Here is a 22,488-nt window from a genome sequence, read left to right as displayed (position 1 = left end):
AAGGTGGCATCCTATGACGGTGCCGTGTTGAAAGTCATCGAGCTCTCAGTAAAGTTCATTCTACTGCCAATGCTTGTCTAAGGAGATGCTGCGTGGCTTGATTTTACAGTGGCTCTCAAAAGTATTCACCCCTCTTGGTCTTTTCCACTTGTCATTGTGTTACAACATGAAATCAGAATGGATTGAATCAGGAGTTTTTGCCACTGAACACTAGTTAGAAGGGGTGCCCACATACTAGTGGCCATGTAGTGTACAGATACCGGACAGTCCGCTAAAATACTGGCCGGCTGGCAACCCTAATTGCCACAGACATCTTTACAATTTTGAATGGTTAAACAGATGTTTGTTATTAATATTTTGTTTTTGTTAGTTATTTACATAAAATAAGTAAAAATGAATCATTATTTATAATGATGGCATCCTAGTTTGCACTGTTTTTTGTGGCTCCGGAGCTGGAGCTGGTTAAAAGTAGCCGGATCCGGAGTGTAGAGCTGCACCAGAGCCGCTCCGGAGCTGGAGCTGGAGCTGAACCTCTGGAGCCAGCAAACCCGGAGCACTGCCCAGCCTACCGTGGTGTACTCTGATTTTCAGTCCAGCTGCAGCTCTTTCTCAATTTCCTATCATTTTTAAATCAGTGTTTTTATTCAAGATGGTTTAGTTATATTCTGTTTATTATCCAATTTATTTCCGTTGCTCCCCTGCATCCTCCTGACATTTCATTAAACAAAGACTGATGTAGTTCCCACTTTGCCTGCTCTCCCAGTGCCAATTAAGGAACCGAATGTGAAGCTGGTGCCATCAGTGGTGTAGTACGGCTACAAGAATAAATAACATAAAGCCAATGACTTGAGTCTGATGGAGACTTTTGTGTTTTAACTCGAGTCACGTATTTTGAACGTTGACTCGAGTCATTACAACTCTGCCCCAGAGCACAGTAACGCTAGGTTTTGCATCTGTTGTGCTGTGGCCCTGGGTCTGTGTGTATCAATCAGGACACTAAAGCTGTCTGATGAAGGCGTTTTAGACTGACCGAAAACCAAAGTAACAAAAGAAAGCAAATGAGAAAATTCAGTGAACAGATTTTATTGACACTGGTCTCTGTGGACTAAGATCTAATCAGGACAGACGTTGCAACACAATCAGGGAGGGGGTGGGGGATTGTTGATAGATTGATTGTTAGATTTAATTCATTAATTATCTTAAAGCTGTGCAAAACGCAGGGTAATCTGAAGTCAGAAGTTTCACAGCTGTGGTCACAGGGGCCCAGACACACAGGTCCCATTACCGCTCACTGGGAAAGTGTGAGGGAGACGATGAAGTCATGACTGAATAATCGGTGACAGGAAAGACGTGCGTCGGACTCACCGTAGGGTCCCTGGTCACCTGCAACACGCCAGGAACACACCAGAGAACACGGGGGGAGAGGATCGGACTGTATGAAAGAGTGAACAGGCGAGCGTTTGAGGGAGCGAGCGTGTCAGTGCGTCAGTGCGCAGTGTCTCAGTGTGCTGCGGTCAGCGCGTTGAGGAGTCAGTGCGTTGTATTCCAGTGCAATATGGCATTGATAACTATGGGAACACAGCCACAATGGAGACCAGTAACAATGTAATTGTGCCCAACAATGACTTTATGTTAGCTGAACTGAAATGGCACAACTATGAAGCAAACTGATCCCACAAGGATCCCACGGGTGGGGGCCGTTTGCAGAAGGGCAGTAGCTGGGCGCAGCTCTCGTTCAGACGGGTTTTGCCAGTGAAGCTCGCCTGTCTGCGCCAATAACAGAAGAACCCGGAAACACAAGCTGTGCGGCCTCCTGCTCCGATAGGAATGGACAAGGTCAAAGGTCAAATGCATTAGTAGTGCGTTAATGTAGTGCATTTTGTAAACGCATCAGACAAATCAAACTACCAAACAATCAAAACAATAACACATCAAGTGCATTTAAAATCATCTTTTTATTTCAAAATACAACAGCTGAAAGAATAAACGCACTTGGCCCAAAGCATCACAAGATTAGTCGCGTCTTCTCTCGAGAACACACACCCGGCGCTGCTGTCTGCCATCGTACTGACTGAGCCGCGTTCAGCCCCCCAGACTCCAGCGCGCGCTCTTGCCCTTTCAGCAATGGCTGCTTTACCCCCAGACTGTGTGCCGGGCGTCAATAAAGGCTGTCACAGACCCTCTATTGAAACAAGACAGTCAGCCCCACCTATTAACATCGGGACTTCCGTCTTACCCGAAGCAGTGCATTATGGGAGTCGCACAGAGTTCCTGTGGCGCTTTTCTCCCCATCTCTGTCATGGCAAACCTGCCTCATTTCATATTCAAAGCTTTCTTTTTAAAAAACAATTGCATTTTTAACAGGATGCACCTGGATTGTATTAGACACTTCTTAACACATACGAGTTATTATTTAACCAGCAGTGTTTTCACCCGGCCTGACGAGCGCTGTATCAGCGAAGTGCTCTCTCTAGTAGCCGGTCATGAATATCCATGAGCACATCAAGCCTGAGGCCTGGTTTGGTTGTTATAGACGGGTGACAGATCGGCGGCAATTCAAAACATACGAGAGCCTGTGGGTAATTATTATTATTTATATAAGAAAATCAGTAACACTAATGTCTCGGAAATGTTCGGTATTTTTTGTATTATATATGAAGTAAAATGTACAGAATATCATCCAGCGGAAAACGGAAAAGAGATTCTTATTGGTTGTGTTGCCACAATTAAATACCGAACACCTTCATGGCATCAGAATTACGACTTCTACTACTACTGACAGTAATAATAATGATCCACACGCTGACTATTCGTTTTGAATCGCCGCCAATCCGTCACTTGTCTCCGATAACAAACCCCGCCTCCTAGATCGAGGATCTGCCTCAGCAGTCTTGTGCTCATGAATATTCATGACCGGCGAATAGAGACAGCACTTCGGCCATAAAGCGCTCGTCAGGACAGGTGAACACACTGCTGGTTAGATAATAACTTGCATGTCTTCAGAAGGGGCGTCTCTAATACAAGCCAGGTGCATCATGTATAAAAATGCAAGTGTTTTATAAAAAGAAAGCGTTGAATATTAAAGAGGCTGGTTTTCTATTGCATAGAAGAAAAGCCTCACCGGAACTCTGTGTGACTCCCATAATGCATTGCAGCTCAAAGACAGAAGAAAAGGGGGAGCTGACCATCTCGTTTAAATAGAGGACCTTCAGCTGTGTTGTTGCCCACTCTGAGCCAGACCCCCCTGTTTGAATCCAGGTCTCCGTTTCCTGGTCTGTCTCTGTTTCTCTCCATGTCTGTCCGCGTGTGCCCGTGTGTCCACAGGTGTCTGGGCGTCTCCGGGACCTGATGCGGCTCTTCCACACAGCGGCCCGGCAGTTGAGCCGAGCAACAGAGCAGCGGTCTGGACACCTGTGGACACACGAGCACACGCGGACAGACATGGAGAGAAACAGAGACAGACCAGGAACAGAGACACAGAGACCTATACTTGTCATTATATAGTGGATCTATATTGTGCGCCTCAGTATATGGTGCGTCTTAGTATATAGTCTGTATGTCTTAGTATATAGTGCATCTCAGTATATAGTGCGTCTCAGTATATACTGTGTCAATATAGTGCGTCTCAGTATATACTGTGTCTATATAGTGCGTCTCAGTATATACTGCGTCTATATAGTGCGTCTCAGTATATACTGTGTCTATATAGTGCGTCTCAGTATATACTATGTCTATATAGTGCGTCTCAGTATATACTGTATCTATATAGTGCGTCTCACAGTATATACTGTGTCTATATAGTGCGTCTCACAGTATATACTGTGTCTATATAGTGCGTCTCAGTATATACTGTGTCTATATAGTGCGTCTCACAGTATATACTGCGTCTATATAGTGCGTCTCAGTATATACTGTGTCTATATAGTGCGTCTCAGTATATACTGTGTCTATATAGTGCGTCTCACAGTATATACTGCGTCTATATAGTGCGTCTCAGTATATACTGTGTCTATATAGTGCGTCTCACAGTATATACTGCGTCTATATAGTGCGTCTCAGTATATACTGTGTCTATATAGTGCGTCTCAGTATATACTGTGTCTATATAGTGCGTCTATATAGTGCGTCTATATAGTGCGTCTCAGTATATACTGTGTCTATATAGTGCGTCTCAGTATATACTGTGTCTATATAGTGCGTCTATATAGTGCGTCTATATAGTGCGTCTCAGTATATACTGTGTCTATATAGTGCGTCTCAGTATATACTGTGTCTATATAGTGCGTCTCAGTATATACTGTGTCTTTATAGTGCGTCTCAGTATATAGTGTGTCTATATAGTGCGTCTATATAGTGCGTCTCAGTATTGTGTCCCTCATGGCACCTCATTAGCGAGCGGGGGCTCAGGCACACAGTCATTCAGCTCAGACGGCAGAGTGCGACCTAATCTCCTCCCGTCTCCTTGTGGGCTGAAGAGCCTCTTCCACACGGGCTGCGTCGCTGCGCTCTGGCACTGGGAGGCGGAGCAGTTCTCCAGGGCCTGGGCAGTGCAGCTCTTAGCCAGGGCGTCGCTCTCCTCCTGCTTGGCCCGCGTCAGAGCACGGACCACCTCCTGCCACTGTCGGCGTCCCAGGAGGTTCTTATTAATCAGGGACTCTGTGGACAAGAGAGAGCAACACCGAGTCACAACTCAACACAGAGGTCTAGAGCAGCAAGACAATGTCACCCTGGCTGCCATCAGATCCACAGAAACATTTCAGCTCCACGGGTTCCTCAGTGGCGTTACAGAATCGATACCAATCGCCTGTGCGCTCCATCATGGGCCACATCCTCCCCCGGCGTCTCATCTCCTCACCTGTGAATACGGCGGCGTTGGCTCTGACTGCAGGAGAGCGGCTGTTCAAACAGTCCAGGACGCAGCTGAAGGCCCCGCCCAGCGCCTCGGGGAAATCAGATGCCTGGAAAAGACAAGGAGTCAGATTCGGGGACTCTCAGCAGACCTGTAACTCAAGAGCCACAAACATCTCTGTGCATCTCTGTCCTTCATTCACAACGTCACACGTGTGTGCCTCGGCCCTGCGTGTTGCAGGAGCCAAACTCATGTGAGACAGTGGGATTGGCTGAACTGGTCCTCACCAAGAACGCGGCCAGGTCCTCCAGAAAGCCGTCTACGAACAGCGCCCCTCTGTCCTGGTTCCTGGAGATCAGCGTCCTGACAATGTTCAGATCTAGAACCCAGATGCTGTTGTTCAGGGTCCAGAGGCAGGCCTGCACAAACACACGAGCTGAGACTCAACACTGGGCACTGATGCCAGGACACAGCGGCACAATCCGACAGCAGGACGTCTGTAACTCTTCTGATATTCTTAAAAGCCCCTGCAGCCCCTCCTGGGTTTGCTGCCCGGGTGGTGTCTGATCTGCTCTTACCTGGGTCACCTCAGGGTTGGTGTCTCGCAGGTGAAGCGCCAGCTGCACCAGGGCCACCTGCAGTTCACGTTTGAGGTGGGCTGTCACTGCCGGGCACCTGCACAGGTTCCCCAGCACGGTGGCGCAGGCACAGTGCAGCTCTGCATCATCCTGAAAACAAGCAGAGAAGGTCAGGCACAGAGTGGCGACAGCACAGCCTGTGAAACACTGAGCACGACAGCCTGCACGGACACCGCAGCCTTAAACAGCGACTCACTTTTTCCCAGAGCGCAGTGATCCTTCGCAGGACATCTGCAGCGACATCCCGGCTGACGCTGTGCCGTCTCAGGTGGGGCAGAACGTGTGAGAGGGCGGACAGAGCTGCCAGGACCGCCTGCCTGTCCGCCACGTCCGTGTCCTGCAGGCCAGAGCGGAGGATGGCGAGCAGCTCCCGGCCGTGTTCTGTCACCTGCACACAGAGTGGTGGCTTTGGAATTGAAACATGCATCTCTCTCTTCACTGTTTAACACACAGACAGAGCGGCTTCATCCCCACGTCCCCGTCCGCACTGGGCATCCAGCACAAGTCCTTACCTGGGCAGCTGTGGATCTCTCTATGCCTTGGAAAAGCAGCAGCCTGACGCGCACACAGGGGTCCTGGGCTCGGCGCTTCAAACTCTTCAGTAGTGGCTTCTCCGAGCCGCCCAGCAGCTGCAAGACAGCAGAGCGAGGCGCAGTGAGAGCAGCCCTCAGCCACATACTCACCTCGGAGAAGAAGGCAGTGGCCGTCACTCTGTGCTGCTCCCGGTCAGAGCTCAGGGAAGGGACGAGGACCTCCATGATGCCAGGGAGCTGCGGGCCGGCGTGCTCAACCATGGCCCTGGAGGATAAAGGGACAGCCGTAATGAGACAATAGATAACCGATCTCGGGAACGGAGTAGACAAAGGGAAGCCCCGAATGACAGGCTGGTTTGGAGACCCGTACCTGGCCAGGAGACGGACGCCCTCGGGGTGGCTGTCAGGGCTCTGCAGTTTCGCCCAGGCCGCCTCCTGCTTTAGCTGATCGGTCGCCTTCCTCAGCTTGGCCCGGGCCAGAAGGGCCTTCAGTGCCAGTACGATCTCTCTGTGGAGAGAGGAGAGGACAGTGCTGTAGACAGGGAATAAAATTAACACCCGCCAAATGTGGGTAGATTTAGCCCGTGGCGGGTAAATGTCAATTTTACCAGCCACTTTGGCGGGCTGCCAACAAGTGTACGGGGACTCAACTTTTAGTCGGCATGTTTCAAATGCCAGGAGAACGCTGCCTGCACGAATGCATAGACCAACTGTAAAGTTTGGAGGAGGAATAATGGTCTCAGGGCTCGGCCCCTTTGTCCCACTGAAGGGAAATCGTAACGCTACAGCCTACAGTGACATTCTGGGTGAATTTGCACCTCCAAATTTGTGGCAACAGTTTGGGGAAGCCCTTTCCTGTTTCAGCATGACAACCCGTGCACAAAGTGAGGTCCTGACAGAAATAGTTTGTCGAGATTGGTGTGGAAGAACTTGAGTGACCTGCACAGAGCCCCGACCTCAACCCCATCCCACCTTTGGGATGAATGGAAAAGCCGACTGTGAGCCAGGCCTGATCGCCCAACATCGGCGCCCGACCTCACTAATGCTCTTGTGTCTGAAATCCCCTCAACAATGTTCCAGCATCTAGTGGAAAGTCTTCCCAGAAGAGTGGAGGCAGTTATTGCATCAAAGGGGGGACCAACTCCATATTCATGCCCATGATTTTGGAATGAGATGTCTGAGGAGCAGGTGTCCACATACTTTTGTGGTTGACATTTCGCATCCCCCCCCCCCCCCCACCAGGGGTCCAGTATTTTCGTATCTTAAAAGTGGCAAACAAGGTGCAGGGGGCATGACTCTGCATGTGACCTTAACTCCCTGGCAACCAACTTCTGGACAAACTAGTCAGGACATTTCAGATAACAGACGGCTATAAAATGAGGTTAATTTAGGCAGATGAAGAATTTGCTTGGAATAAAATAATTTGGAAATACTTAAAACTTTACAGTTAAAATGGACTTTACTTCTTTTGCATGAGGTTTATGAGAGATGCCCTGAGATTATAGCATCACTTCTAGAAAGTGACAGGTGTGAGAAAGTGAAGGTGTCATATAATTACAATTAATAAAAAATGTATTATGTACCAATAGCTGGAGTGAGAACTGATCTTATTTTATAACCCCCAATACAAAACAATACCTATGAAGTTATACATGTTGTTAATTTAAGAAAAGTGGACTTAATATCTGGGTAATGGAAGGGGGAAGAGTGGAGCAGCTCCGTGACCTCAGCTCCGGCTCCAGAGCGCTCCGATGAGCTCCACACCGGAGCCGGCACACGGCCAACCCTAGTGTATGTATTAATTCTGTATTCGCTGGAACTCAAACGCACAGTTATGTTTCTGAGCGCAGAGCAGCAGTCTGAGTGTGTGCTTTGGAGAGTGAAAGTCAATCGTTTAGTCAAGTACATTGTATAAATTAGCTAGATAGGTCTTATACATTTTGTATTTCGCTGTTGTGACCGGAACACATTGCCACAAGGACGCTAACGTTAAGGCATTTTCATCGCAGCTCACATTGCTAAACTGAATGCAACTGAATGAAAATGTATAAAAAATGAAAAAGAAAAACATATTGGTCGGTTAATTACAGCTGTAAATGCAAAATATTCCCTTATAAAACAAATAGTCACAACCTTTATAGTTAATTTGAATTTGTGACAATGAACTAAAAGTTGTGCTAATGTCGGGACAACACGAGTCTGACACGAGGTGTGTGAGAGTTGACAGGTCTGCTGTCTTATGCCATTTCCATACGTCTTCTAATAATGTATTTTTACGTAGATATTTATTTAACAAAATTGTTGTTAGAAAAGTATTCATCAATTGCATCAATTACACCATATACATTTCTGCTGAAATGATTTGCGATAGAGACATGCATTTTTTCCTGCGTAGTGGAGATTCTGCTGAAGAGAAACGTGCGGTTTGTTTACATCGCGTCTCTGCTGGCGTGCATCGTATTGACCAATGGAAAGGACGTCACTGTCTGTCTTCATTCCTATATATATATATATATATATATATATATACCACAGACCGTGACTCTATGAATATCTAGCCAATCCAATGAAATCCTTTTAATGACGTGCAGAAACCCAGAGAAGGGAGAAGCACTGAAGAAGAAGAGGAGTATGAAGAGCAATAATGTGTCATTAACACCCCTTCTCATGTGTTAGTGTGTTTATACAGATCCCCAGCAGCTGCCGTGTTATTGCATGTGATTGATTCATTTGAAAACGATGCTCCCGCACCGTCTCTACTAGCAAGTGTTATAATTCAGCAGAATGCAATCAAGACCTTATAACACTTGCAAGTAGAAACTGTGTGGGAGCATGTTTTCTATCCAGATCCTTTTCCTCATACACACCTGTCTAGTCTATACAGGTGTGCAGTTAGCTTCTGTTATGGTGATTGATTAATTAACTGAATAAATGCCACGTTTTAACATGTTCACCACACATTTATGCACCCTCATGCATTTCTGGTGATGTTTGCCTTTGGCTGGTAAAAATACCAAGTGGCTGGTAAGTGTTTTCCTTCTACCAGACACAGTGGCTAGTGGCCAAAAAAGTTAATTTTATCCAGTGTCTGCAGAGCACCAACACTCAGCAGAATCAAGTGCGTCTCTCACTGTGGCCCTCCTGGCCGCTCAGGTCACTCACACACAGACCAGCGAGGTACTGACGGCTCCATCAGGGACCACACTGTGAACAGACACCCTGTGGGTCTGCCCAGCGAGACGGCACTCAGTACGACCTGCTCACCTGGATATACTTGGTTCTCTTGGCATGTCCTGGCTGGGGGTGCCGGCCTCCTGTGGGATCTCCTCTCTGCAGTCCGTGTGGAGAAGCAGGGCCCCAAACAGCCGGGGAAAGACCCTCTGAAAGGCCCCCGTCCTCCCTGCGACGGCCAGCAGTTCTTGCACGGCAGTGGTCACCTGACACCGGGAGAGACACACAGGGTCACAGTCAGAGAAAAGGCACCCCATTCAGAGCCCCTCTGTACTGCTTTCTGGAGAGTCAGTAGATCACGGACAGGTCAGTGGAAACATCAGTGAATGAAAAGTCCTGCGATGTTCCCGGCCTGGTTTACACAGTGAGTAAGTGTCTGGGGACTCACAGCGAGGGTCCGGCGCGCAGCGGACACACAGTCCTCAGCCGGGTCCCTGGGCAGCTTCCTCATGAGGAAAGCCAGCAGCCTGCGGGACATCTTGCTTTCAGATCCCAAGGCCCTCCACAGCACACGGCTGGAGCTGTGGGAGACAGAGACACAGTGAGTCAGAGACACACGGGAGCTCCTTGACGTGACACACGAGCCAATCAGCACTGCAGACAGTCACTGTGAGAGAGGCGCTTCTGTGGGGCTCACCGGTCCAGCGGCAGGGCTTCGTTCAGCAGCGCCTTGGTGAGCTCCTCCGGGCACTGGGACACGATGTGGGCGACCACTCTCAGCTGCCGGTCAGTCAGGTGGGGCAGGCAGGGCTGCACAGCGTGCAGGATCTCAGGGACCTGGAGGACAGAGGAGACATGCACTCAGTCTGCCGCCCAGCGCAGCGAGAGGAAACACAGCGGGCGTGAGAGACTCCAAACTGGCCCTGACCTGCTCTTTCAGCTGGGCTCGTCTGCCCTCCAGGATCTTGCAGAAGATGGTGCTGGAGGGGCCGTAGAAGGAGGGCTCACCGGGCCCCCGTGGCGCCAAGGAATCGGCCTTCCCTGTAACGGATTCGGCAGGATCAGGTTTGGTAATCGGAAAACAACACCACATGGCAGGTTCTCTCGGTATCCGTGGCTGATGTAATCGGATTGCGCCGGGTCGGTAGACGTCACTTTGGGTTTTGTTTATATTTTACTTAAGCGGTTATGAAGGCCAATTCAATTTAAAAAGTATTAGATTTAATTTAAAAAGTGCCAGAGCGTCAGAAATGTCCAAAGCAAATGTCCAAAGAATTACTGCATTAGAAAACAAAATATTCATTATTATTATAACAACGGCAGCCAAAAGAGGCTCACTGATGAAAATAAATGCTTTGGAAAAGTTGTTTTGATATTCTACCCTAAAAGGAATATATACTAAAATATTTATAGATTGAACAAATTGAACAAGCCGTCTATAGTGTATTTGAAGTCTTCTGCTCATAATTATGCAAGTCTGTTTATTCCGTCTTCCTGATTATAATTGATATTTCTAATCCGATAGTTGCCATAGAGTTTATTATTTATGTCTGAGCAGATGACCTTACAACGATTTACAACTGTAAACACAATATACACAAAGAATTACAAGACAATAAGAAGGTATGAAACAATACATCACAGTATACAATAAGTTTAGTGCTAGTCAGAGCAAGTATCAGAGACAATTACAACAACTACAGTACAAGCAACAGCAACACGACACCGTGGCATTCGATTTCCTCACAATAACACGCTATATTACAACGCATGCGTCGTTAAACCGCGTGACCGAGGCCTTGTCTATTAAAATGCTTGTCACGAGTTTCGATGACAGCAGGAGGTCAGACAGCAGAGAGCGCTGTAGCGCAGCGGGACAGGACGGGGGAGAGGACGGTACCTGCGGCGCGGAGGAGGTGGGCCAGCATTGCCGCGGACCCGGCCCGGCCCGGCTCACTGCTGCTCTTCAGCTGCCCAACGATGAATTTGGCCACCTTCTTTGGGAAGGCGTTGGCTGTAGGACAAAGGCAGGCAGAGCAGTGAGGTCACAACACAGGCCAGCGCACTCTCTCCTGGGACCACAGAGAGAGACGCCCACGAAAGCCTTCATTGCATCAACAGTGGCTCCCAACCCACCCTGCTGAGCTCTCAATTACTTAATTGAACCCTTAACTGAACTAATCATTTCCTAAATCAGAGCCTTGTAATTATTTGAAACAGTAGGGGGTTTAAATGAAGTATAGAATTGGATAAAGAACTTATTAAAGACTGAGACGTACCCAGCAGCGTTAGTGATGACAGGACCGCGTTGTCCTCGTCCACGGGCGGCCGTGTCTCCTGACGGGCGCAGATCTGAAGGAGAAAGACACGGTCACTGCGTACCGAGGGGGAAGCGCCGCTCGGCTGCACGGGAGCCTTGTGTCGGTGCGTCTCGGCTGCTCCGCAGAGCGGGACCTACCTCTTGGTGCAGCGCGCGCAGCAGGCTGTCCACGGAGGAGTAGATGGCCACATGGTGCGAAGTGAAGCCCGGCTCCAAGGCTGCCAACAGAATCTGTCGCACGTTCTGAATAAGAAAAATAATAATAATAATAAAGAAACACAGCCGCTGACTCACACTGCACTGTGGGCCGGTTCACAGACCTGGAATCCGGCTGAGCTGTTAACATGGACTCCAAAACAATAAACCAAACCAACCCCAACCCTGATCCTGATGTTAAACATAAAACCAAGCCCTTAATCTGGAGCCGGTCTGATCTCACCCACCCCTGTTACCCCAGACAGCAGAGAAAGTCCTACCTGGCCCAGGGCTTCACCGTTGGAGCTGTGCTTGTACACCTCCACTGAAGCGGCGACCAGCTGGGTCACATTGGCCTGTTGAGTCTCAGGGCTCAGCAGGGGCGACATGGCAGCCAAGGCACCGACGAGCGTCTCCTGAAGCCTCAGCGACTACACAGACAGAAGGACATAAGATCACATACAGGAGTCACAGCGCAGAACAAGTGACTAGATGACTCTAGACATTCTCATGTGTGGAGCTGGATATTTTGCCAGTCCATATTTAACAACCACCCCCTCCTCCGGACATTTCCCGCTGGCCCGTACCTGCAGGTTCCTGCCCTCCAGCACCAGCCAGCCCTTCAAAATGGTTTTGAAGGCGGAGTCAATGACTGGAGCGAAGTCCTGCTTCTTCACTGTGGGGTCAGCGCTCCCTCCGGGGCCAGAAACATACTCCTGGAGGCTGGTGCAGGCGCTGGTGAGCACTGGGAGACAAAAAACAGACGCTGGGGTCACTCTCCACTAGACACACGATTCACAGCTCAGCTCCGCTGAACTAAACCTTAAACAAAAAGAAGAACAAGGGCGCCCTTTGGGGATCTGTCATTGCAGGAGTCAGCCACCCTCACTCACCTGAGCACAGAGCCATCTGCAGCTGAGCCCTGGAGTGGGCTTCCACTGAGTGCATCTCCACTCTTTTGGCAGCGTCCAGCTTGGGCAGCAGACCGGTGAGGGTTTTCTCAAGATGGGGCATCGTGCCGGACCCTGCAAACACAGACAACAGATGGTTAGGGTCGAAAACAGGGCACATCTCAGTTCCCTTACAGCGCACAGATGCTGTCCCAGCATGGGGTGAAACCCCTTTGACAAAGTGGCTTCAGGAATGGAAGGAGCAGGCAGACTCACCGTTGGCTCGTAACAGACGGGCCAGAGTGTTCAGCCACATGATCTCTGGCTGTACATCTTCACTGATGACACACATGGTTTGCAGGACCTCCCCCGGAAACCCACATCCCACGGCCACCAGGACGTCACTGGCTGCCTGCTTCGTGTCGAGAGGCATGTTCTGGGTCAGGGGAAGACGAGAGGAGGGGCGTGAGTCTGAGAAGGCTTTCTGGGGACAGCAGTGTTCCTGGCACATCTCTGAGTGAGAAGAATCTTTATACAAAAAACAGGAAGAGCCTGACAGGAGCAAGTGGCTCACCGCATCGCTGCCCATCAGTCTAGCAGCCACAGCAATGACCTTCCTGGCTGTGGAGGAGCTGATGTCTTCGATCTGGCTGCGCAGAACTTTCTCCACGGCCTGCAGGACGAGGGTCGGATGGGCCAGCTGAGCAGAGGAAGACAGGAGGAAGAGCTTAGGAGGGATGTGACACAGCACAACTCAGAAGAACTGTTACAATATTGACAAATCAATGTCAATGTCTCTTCTCTGCATAACAGACACCATGTTATATCTTGAACCCTTTGTACACAAGGACACTGAAAGCTGTACAGATTTCCAAAAATCTGGATTTTGTCAAACAGACAAATGTGCATCACATAGTAACCTCAACAACAAACTACTCATATAGACACTCATACTTCAGCTGGTTCTTAAAAGGAACTGAATAAAGAAAGAAGATAATTACTATACATTCAAATATACAATCACACAATACACACATTTTAGAAGCAATTCCAGAACAAAACCTGGAAGAAACAACTCCGAAGAAAAGCCACACAGTTAAGCACTCTGTCGGGAGACGACACGGACGGTCTTGGCATCAACAGACGCTCAATTCTCACCTTGAGGTATTCCAGACACTTCAGGCAAAAGGTGTTTGGGGCCATCATTTGAGAGAGAGACGCTAAGGTTTCCTGGATGTCCTCCATTATCACCTGCCAGGGATCAACCGTCTCTACAATATCAACACAAATCACAGTTAAATCAGCCAGGATCAAGTCCAGCTCATCCTTACAGCAGTGGTTCCCAACGGATTGTATGATTAATTGTTATTACATATAGTCAGTAAAAAGTCCTCCAAACAGACACTCACCCAAACCCTCAGACTCGTCCACTGTGTCGTCACACTAAAAGACAACAGGAATTCTGGGTTACATTTCATTCCACTTTACTGATTGTATTATTTTGTGTGAATAAACGCTGACCATCAAGTCAAATCATTATGAAGTGTAGTTTTAAACAATAATGTCCGTATTAAAACTATAACAAGGCAGTGTAATATAGTTTAGTCCGGGCAATTCAAGTATGAATCCCAACCCCAAAGACATTTTCCATTGGCAGGTAAGATATGCATGCATATTCACCAGTTTAAACTTTAAACGTATTAAGCAAGCAGTTACAATAGGTATCCTTCTCCTATAGCACACGTGTTGGTTCACTTGATTCGCTATGTCTCCTGTGCAATTGTTTATCTAAAATATACACGATCATCATGTGTTATTATTGCAATGATTATGAGACGAGCCTCATGAGTAAAATACACACGGAATCAAACGCCTCCCAATCAAAGTATCTGCTTGTGTAGTAGCCTGTATTACATGAAACGGGTGTTTAATATGATTGCTGGGTGACTACTGCCGACTAGGACTAACATCTAGACAAGGCAGAGTCTTGCAGTGACAGTCAGACACTCACGTCTGTTTCGCCGCCATCTTCCACCGACGTCTGAATCTCTAATGGCGCCGAGCGGCGCGGACTGACGGCACAGCGCGCCTGCGCATTGTGACGCGTCACCGCGGCAACCGCGCCCGAGCGCCCTCAGCGCACGCGACGGGCGCAGCTGCGCAGGCGCGCTGTTCCGTGATGTCCCGGATGTGCGGCGCGGCGGGTGCAGGTTGGGATACTGTACTTGATTTCTAGCACCATAAATGGAAAAAAGTGATTTTCGCAATATATGAATTATGAATGTGGAAATGAAGAAACGTACTGTGTGGCTAACTACAGTATTCTACAGAATACTACAAACACTGCACTGTGCTAGACTTTGGGCCCCCACCATAGTTACCAGGGGCCCCGGCATCTTGTGTTACGCCACTGGATTGAGCTGCTGACCTGAATCTCTGGGACTGCTCTCACCTGGTTCTCCTACCAAGTGACATGGCGAGGCTCCTCATCCACCCCCAACCTCTCCACCCAGGCGTTCCCCACGGCTCTGTCCTGGGCCCCCTCCTGTTCTCTCTCTACACTCGCTCCCTGGGCCCCCTCATCGCATCCCATGGTTTCTCCTACCACCTCTACGCTGATGATGCCCAGATCTTCCTGTCTTTTCCCTCTTCTGACCCCCTCATCCCCTCTCGCATCTCTTGTGCTTGTCTGCTATTTCCGCCTGGATGCACTTAAGCTCAACCTCTCCAAATTGGATCTCCTGTTTTCCCCCCACTCTTCCTCGCCTTCTGCTGACCTCCCCATCTCGATCCCCTTGGAATCCACCACACTCTCTCTTTCTTCTTCCGCTAAAAATCTAGGAGTCACCCTCGATCCTGCGCTCTCCTACACCCAGCACATCACCACGCTGACGCGCACCTGCAGATTCTTCCTGAGCAACATACGCCGGATCCGTCCCTTCCTCACCGACTACTCGACTCAGCTGCTCGTCCAGTCACTGTTCCTCTCCCGCCTGGATACTGCAACTCCCTCCTGGCCGGCCTGCCTGCATCCACTACCCGCCGCTCCAACTCATCCAGAACTCTGCGGCTCGTCTGGTGTCTCTCTGCCACGGTTCGCACACGCTACTCCACTGCTCCGCTCCCTCCACTGGCTCTCGATAGCGGCACGCATTCAGTTCAAGACACTGACCCTCACCTACCGCTGTCTCGACCACACTGCACCGAGCTACCTTCAGACACTCGTCTCTCCATACATCCCCTCCAGACCACTGCGCTCCTCCAGTGCCAGAAGACTAACTCTGCCTCCTCTCCCCTCTCCTTCCTCCAGAGCCGCTCCTTCTCATCCCTGACCCCTAAATGGTGGAACGACCTGCCCACCGAAGTCAAAACCGCCGAGTCCTTGACCTCATTCCGGCGCTTACTCAAGACGCATCTCTTCCGACAGCACCTGTAATATTAGTCCTCTATCCCTGCTAGATAGCACTTCAGTTTATTATGCTTCTTGCGTTCTTGATTGTTTTCCTCCTTGCTTCCTTTCCCGTAGCCCTCGTCTGTAACCCTACATCTTGACAGCACTTAGCTTTCACCATCCAGGATGTAGGACCTCACTTACTGTACTTGAGTAAATTGTAAATTGGAATTTGTAAAATGTATTAGTTTGAATTGCTGTTTTAGCTAAATTGAATTTGTAATGATTGATGCCTTGTACTTCACTGTATTTTTGCACTTTGTTTGCACTTATGTTGTAAGTCTGCCAAGAAATAAAAATAATAATAATAATAATAATAATAATAATCTTTTGTTCTTCCTAATACTAAATTTACTTTCTAAACCACACCGTCTCGATGGAAGCAAATGTAGCAGTTTGTCCAAACAAATGTAATGTGAAAAGATTGTCTTGAAAAAGAATACAAATGCTGAGTTTGATTGACGTGTCATCTGTCCGGTCTGTAGTCTAGCTGGCGTGCGTGTCTGCTGCATGCATGTCACAGTTAGCTGTGTAGCTTAGCCAAAACTGTAGGAAATGTAAGTCTGCTGCCCATAAATGCAAGGAAGGCGACAAGAAAAAGTGTCATTTCCTTGTGTGTCCCACTGACAAACTACTTCTCACAGCAAGGTCTGCTTCCATATGCAGCGCTCAAATAGTCTTGTTGAAACGGTGGCTATAATGGCAAATTGTAGCCCATATTGCTCCCTGTCCATCGTTGTATCGGGGTGTCTGGCGTTGTCTGCTCTATTTTAAGCTTTTATTTGATCAGTCCTGCTCTCCAGTGCTTAGGGTCGGTGTCACAGCAACATTGCCTGTTCTTGCTGCTAAATAAACTGCATCACATATGGCATGTTTTCTTATTTCTTATCTGTTTTGCACATATAGTCCTGCTTGATTCAATACACAGCGACAGTGATGCTTATTTTTTGTAGAGTCTATAGGCTATTGATCGGTTCTATATTTTCTTTGAAAGTAATCTTGACCCTTTGCAGCCGAAGCTTTCTAATATAATTAAAACGTGCTGATTCAATGGGGAATTGAATGTATACATTTCCCTTTTCAAATGGTTGTCTTCGGTTCTGCAAGTCTGAAAGTGCCGTTACAATTCACCCGAGAGCGAAGCACATTTAGTAGGACATCTGCACTAATCACAAGGAATCGTATGCATTAGTTATCGATAGCCTATTGAGATGAATAATCTGAAAATGTGTATCACACACACAGCACATATAATAGATTACAGTAGCAGTACTTCAGGTGTCCGTCTCTTCGGTGCTGTTTCTGCAGGTCGCTGTCCCGCAATCCTGCTGCTGCTCAGTGTTTGTGCTGAGATCCTCGGAAAAGCGTGCAGCCTTTTCTCTGGACCCCACCGCGTTTGTCGTCATGTACATTTTGAATGCATGAACACACTCCCATACACTAACACACACACAATCACGCAATACACTCACATAATTACACACACAATGCATTCATTCTCTCTCTCTCAGTTCAATTTCAATTTCAATTTGGTGTTCCTGTGAACTTGCAGTGTGTTCTTATAGAGTTCAGCATGCAGCGTTTCGATTGGGTGTTTGTCCCACCTAGTGCAGTCCTGTAGACTGAGTGGACCCCCTGCCTCACTACACAGCGCAATGGGCTGGATCACACTGTCAATTAGTTTGAGCCAGAGTTTGACTGGAATATCAGTGTCATAGAATCCGCTTCTGCTTGCGTAGAAAGCTCTTCTTGCGTTGTCTTTGAGTGCCTTCACTGCCAGGTTAAAGCCCCTGACGCACTGATAGTCAGGCCACGTGAGTGTAGTCTGAGGTGTGTTCTGGGGCGGTGCTGCCTAGAGTGCAGTGGTATTTGTTTCCCTGAGGTCTGGCCTTTTCTTGAGAGATCAATATTTTTGTCTTCATGTTTACTGCCAGGGCCAAAATTGAAAAAAGGCTGTTCTCTGAATAAATAAAATAATAAACTAACCAATACAATACATCTCCCTCATCCTCCTTACTGCGATGGCCTGATCCAGGATAGAGGAGAGCTGCTACCCTGGGCTGTAGCTCCCTTTCTTTCCGTTTTCTCGGCCTGTCCTTTGTTGGCATTATGTTGCAATTGCTGCAGCCAGACTGTAACTGTCAGTGGCCCAACTTCAGGTACCCTGTCTCATAGCTACTTCTGACCAGCCCACTGCGTCATGTTATTTTACACTCGTTGGCTACTGATCTACTCTGCCGCTATGGACCAGCCTCCTCTGGCCTGTGTAATGGTTACGGTCTAACTGTGTTACCGTTTCATTCACAGATCCTCTGCGCTGTGACTTTTTGGTGCGCTATACTTACATTATAAATAAAGGATCACACTCCGCATGCTAGATTCTTTACAATTCATTTATGTAGAACAATGACAACATGTTTTTGGCCTCAAGCCTTCATCAGTGTCTGTGGCACTAGTTGTCCACTTTTGTTTTTAAGAAGTGTTTTTCAGGTGTTTCGTGTTAAGTCAATGCATGTGCAAAATTAGATAAATGAATCAATAAACAACACAAATTGCTAAATGTGCTTCACACACACAAAAGGAAGTAAACCCTGCATTCAGTTCTGTTTCAATTTCAATTAAATCACAAGTGGTTAAAATAACACCACACTAGGGTATATGTCTGAGGACATCAGGCTTCTTGCAGTTCATGAATCAGTACAATAGTTAATAGTTAACAGAAGTGGAAAGAGTACTGAAAAATCCTACTCAAGTAGAAGTATTGTTACTTTGATGAAATCTTGCTCAAGTAGAAGTAAAAGTACTGGTATAAAAACTACTCAAGTACAACTAAAAGGTAGCTAATTTAAAATGTACTTGGGGTACAAGTTACATAGTTACTTTTAACAAAGCCTTGTCACATGATCTCCAAGCAAATATATATATATATATATATATATATATATATATATATATATATATAGTGACGGAACGGGGCTCCGTCCCTTTAAGGAATGTCCACCCAAGGTAGAAAACTACTTGTCCCAGGAGCCCCTGCAGTAGAGACAGGAAGGGGCGGGGGCTCCTGTGTATATAAGGGAGCAGGCAGAGCGAATCAGGGCAGTTGGTGGGAGGTTGCAGCCAGGGACAGACATGAGCTGGGAGAAAGCATAAGAGGAGCTACTAGAACCTGTTGCAAGCTTTACACTTCACAGAGGGATATGTACCACCAAACTGCCAATGTGTATAGTGTGGTAAGAGTGTATACTGGCGAGTGAGTATAATCGCCAACCCCTTGCTAATAGTTACTCGAATAATAATAAAATACCCTGTGGTTTGGGGAAAGACAAAAACCTGTTTAGGGAACCTGGGATTGTGGGGATAGTCCACCATTGCAGGACACGGACATTCTAACCTGGGAATTGTCATCCTGCCACCTGCTGGTGGTTGGGGTGAAATAGTTTTCCCAAAAGGACTTCCCCTGTGTTTGTTGGGTTCCTGGACAGATGTGGTCATAGAGAGGGAAGGAAGAAAGTCAGGTAGGACTGGACAAGGCTAGGCATTTTTTGTTTTGTTTTGTTCAATTGAGTGTGTATTACATTTTGGTTTGCATTAAACTTACCTTGGCAGAAGAGTCCTTTCCACAAAGCCCCTGTCTGGACGGCTCATTCTTAACTCACCCACTTACCGGTCTGTCACAATATACATATATATGTATATATGTATATGTGTATATATACACATATACATATATATATGTGTATGTGTGTGTGTATATACAGTGAGGGAAAAAAGTATTTGATCCCCTGCTGATTTTGTACCTTTGCCCACTGACAAAGAAATGATCAGTCTATAATTTTAATGGTAGGTGTATTTTAACAGTGAGAGACAGAATAACAACAACAAAATCCAGAAAAATGCATTTCAAAAAAGTTATAAATTGATTTGCATGTTAATGAGGGTAATAAGTATTTGATCCCCTATTAATCAGCAAGATTTCTGGCTCCCAGGTGTCTTTTATACAAGTAACGAGCTGAGATTAATAGCACTCTCTTAAAGGCAGTGCTCCTAATCTCAGCTCGTTACCTGTATAAAAGACACCTGTCCACAGAAGCAATCAATCAATCAGATTCCAAACTCTCCACCATGGCCAAGACCAAAGAGCTGTCCAAGGATGTCAGGGACAAGATTGTAGACCTACACAAGGCTGGAATGGGCTACAAGACCATCGCCAAGCAGCTTGGTGAGAAGGTGACAACAGTTGGTGCGATTATTCGCAAATTAAAGAAACACAAAATAACTGTCAGTCTCCCTCGGTCTGGGGCTCCATGCAAGATCTCACCTCGTGGAGTTTCAATGATCATGAGAACGGTGAGGAATCAGCCCAGAACTACACGGGAGGATCTTGTTAATGATCTCAAGGCAGCTGGGACCATAGTCACCAAGAAAACAATTGGTAACACACTACGCCGTGAAGGACTGAAATCCTGCAGCGCCCGCAAGGTCCCCCTGCTCAAGAAAGCACATGTACAGGCCCGTGTGAAGTTTGCCAATGAACATCTGAATGATTCAGAGGAGAACTGGGTGAAAGTGTTGTGGTCAGATGAGACCAAAATCGAGCTCTTTGGCATCAACTCAACTCGCCGTGTTTGGAGGAGGAGGAATGACCCCAAGAACACCATCCCCACCGTCAAACATGGAGGTGGAAACATTATGCTTTGGGGGTGTTTTTCTGCTAAGAGGACAGGACAACTGCACCGCATCAAAGGGACGATGGACGGGGCCATGTACCGTCAAATCTTGGGTGAGAACCTCCTTCCCTCAGCCAGGGCATTGAAAATGGGTCGTGGATGGGTATTCCAGCATGACAATGACCCAAGACACACAGCCAAGGCAACAAAGGAGTGGCTCAAGAAGAAGCACATTAAGGTCCTGGAGTGGCCTAGCCAGTCTCCAGACCTTAATCCCATAGAAAATCTGTGGAGGGAGCTGAAGGTTCGAGTTGCCAAACGTCAGCCTCGAAACCTTAATGACTTGGAGAGGATCTGCAAAGAGGAGTGGGACAAAATCCCTCCTGAGATGTGTGCAAACCTGGTGGCCAACTACAAGAAACGTCTGACCTCTGTGATTGCCAGCAAGGGTTTTGCCACCAAGTACTAAGTCAAAGGGGTCAAATACTTATTTCCCTCATTAACATGCAAATCAATTTATAACTTTTTTGAAATGCGTTTTTCTGGATTTTTTTCTCTCACTGTTAAAATACACCTAGCATTAAAATCATTTCTTTGTCAGTGGGCAAACGTACAAAATCAGCAGGGGATCAAATACTTTTTTCCCTCACTGTAGGTACAGCTGACAAGAAATGTCCTCTGACCTCGTCCAACTCAGGAAACGAAGAGCAACAGCAGCTTCCCCGCCACAATGAACGCAGGGAAGATTTGAACTAGAAGCAGTCAAGTGACCTCAAGTGGTCAAAAGAGAGGCGCGGGCGCGGGGTGGCTGGCATGGGGCTTACTGTCAAAAGTAACATTTCTTTTTAAGAACCTATAGATACAAACTCCTGGCCTAACGTCTGCAGCACAAGAAACTGGAATACATTGCTCAGTTTACGAGGACAATGATAATTATTGTGTTCGGATAACCCCCCCAACACACACACACACACACACACACACCATTTGTGATTTTACTTTGGTGTCAAGAATCCACTGTCCACTGATGACATTTTTAATGACATATTGAATAGATTACAGTACTTAAAATAACTGGACATCTTCCAAAAAGGGGGTCAAAAGTACATACACTACATGGCCAAAAGTATGTGGACATGCTCATCAGACATCTCATTCCAAAATCATGGGCATGAATATGGAGTTGGTCCCCCCTTTGATGCAATAACTGCCTCCACTCTTCTGGGAAGACTTTCCACTAGATGCTGGAACATTGTTGAGGGGATTTCAGACACAAGAGCATTAGTGAGTTCGGGCGCCGATGTTGGGCGATCAGGCCTGGCTCACAGTCGGCTTTTCCATTCATCCCAAAGGTGGGATGGGGTTGAGGTCGGGGCTCTGTGCAGGTCACTCAAGTTCTTCCACACCAATCTCGACAAACTATTTCTGTCAGGACCTCACTTTGTGCACGGGTTGTCATGCTGAAACAGGAAAGGGCTTCCCCAAACTGTTGCCACAAATTTGGAGGTGCAAATTCACCCAGAATGTCACTGTAGGCTGTAGCGTTACGATTTCCCTTCAGTGGGACAAAGGGGCCGAGCCCTGAGACCATTATTCCTCCTCCAAACTTTACAGTTGGTCTATGCATTCGTGCAGGCAGCGTTCTCCTGGCATCCGCCAAACCCAGATTCCTCCGTCGGACTGCCAGACGGTGAAGCGTGATTCATCACTCCAGAGATCGCACTTCCACTGCTCCCGGGTCAAATGGTGGCGAGCTTAACACCACTCCAGC

The 22,488-nt window shown here is 47.6% G+C and overlaps 1 protein-coding gene across 1 annotated transcript; it reads right to left on the bottom strand.

Annotated features, from left to right (window-relative positions):
- Positions 1-1,936: 1,936 nt before the first annotated feature.
- On the bottom strand, positions 1,937-14,695 carry LOC136767435 (maestro heat-like repeat-containing protein family member 7). The gene is made up of 22 exons (XM_066721207.1): positions 14,608-14,695; positions 14,006-14,039; positions 13,755-13,867; positions 13,171-13,296; positions 12,873-13,032; positions 12,600-12,731; positions 12,294-12,451; positions 11,988-12,137; positions 11,650-11,754; positions 11,471-11,543; positions 11,092-11,205; positions 10,120-10,232; positions 9,889-10,028; positions 9,640-9,772; positions 9,285-9,457; positions 6,391-6,528; positions 6,000-6,285; positions 5,684-5,875; positions 5,428-5,577; positions 5,137-5,268; positions 4,856-4,958; positions 1,937-4,656 (listed from the first exon to the last, which is right to left on the bottom strand). Exons 3-22 carry the CDS (start codon positions 13,839-13,841, stop codon positions 4,376-4,378), a joined length of 2,946 nt encoding a protein of 981 aa, XP_066577304.1. The 5' UTR covers positions 13,842-13,867; positions 14,006-14,039; positions 14,608-14,695; the 3' UTR covers positions 1,937-4,375.
- Between the last annotated feature and the right edge of the window lie 7,793 nt (positions 14,696-22,488).

The sequence above is a fragment of the Amia ocellicauda genome, chromosome 14, assembly GCF_036373705.1.
Source record: "Amia ocellicauda isolate fAmiCal2 chromosome 14, fAmiCal2.hap1, whole genome shotgun sequence".
Classification (NCBI taxonomy): Eukaryota; Metazoa; Chordata; class Actinopteri; order Amiiformes; family Amiidae; genus Amia; species Amia ocellicauda.
Note: the sequence above shows the minus strand (reverse complement) of the source record. Positions and strands in the feature narration are given on the sequence as shown.

What these genes read in the sequence shown, in the direction of transcription:
- LOC136767435 (XM_066721207.1), bottom strand. Translation starts at nt 13,841, where the DNA reads ATGGAGGACATCCAGGAAACCTTAGCGTCTCTCTCTCAAATGATGGCC. An exon ending in CCACCTCCTCCGCGCCGCAG is followed by an intron (nt 10,233 to 11,091) that starts GTACCGTCCTCT and finishes AATCCGTTACAG; the next exon opens with GGAAGGCCGATTCCTTGGCG. An exon ending in GAGCCCAGCTGAAAGAGCAG is followed by an intron (nt 10,029 to 10,119) that starts GTCAGGGCCAGT and finishes TCTGTCCTCCAG; the next exon opens with GTCCCTGAGATCCTGCACGC.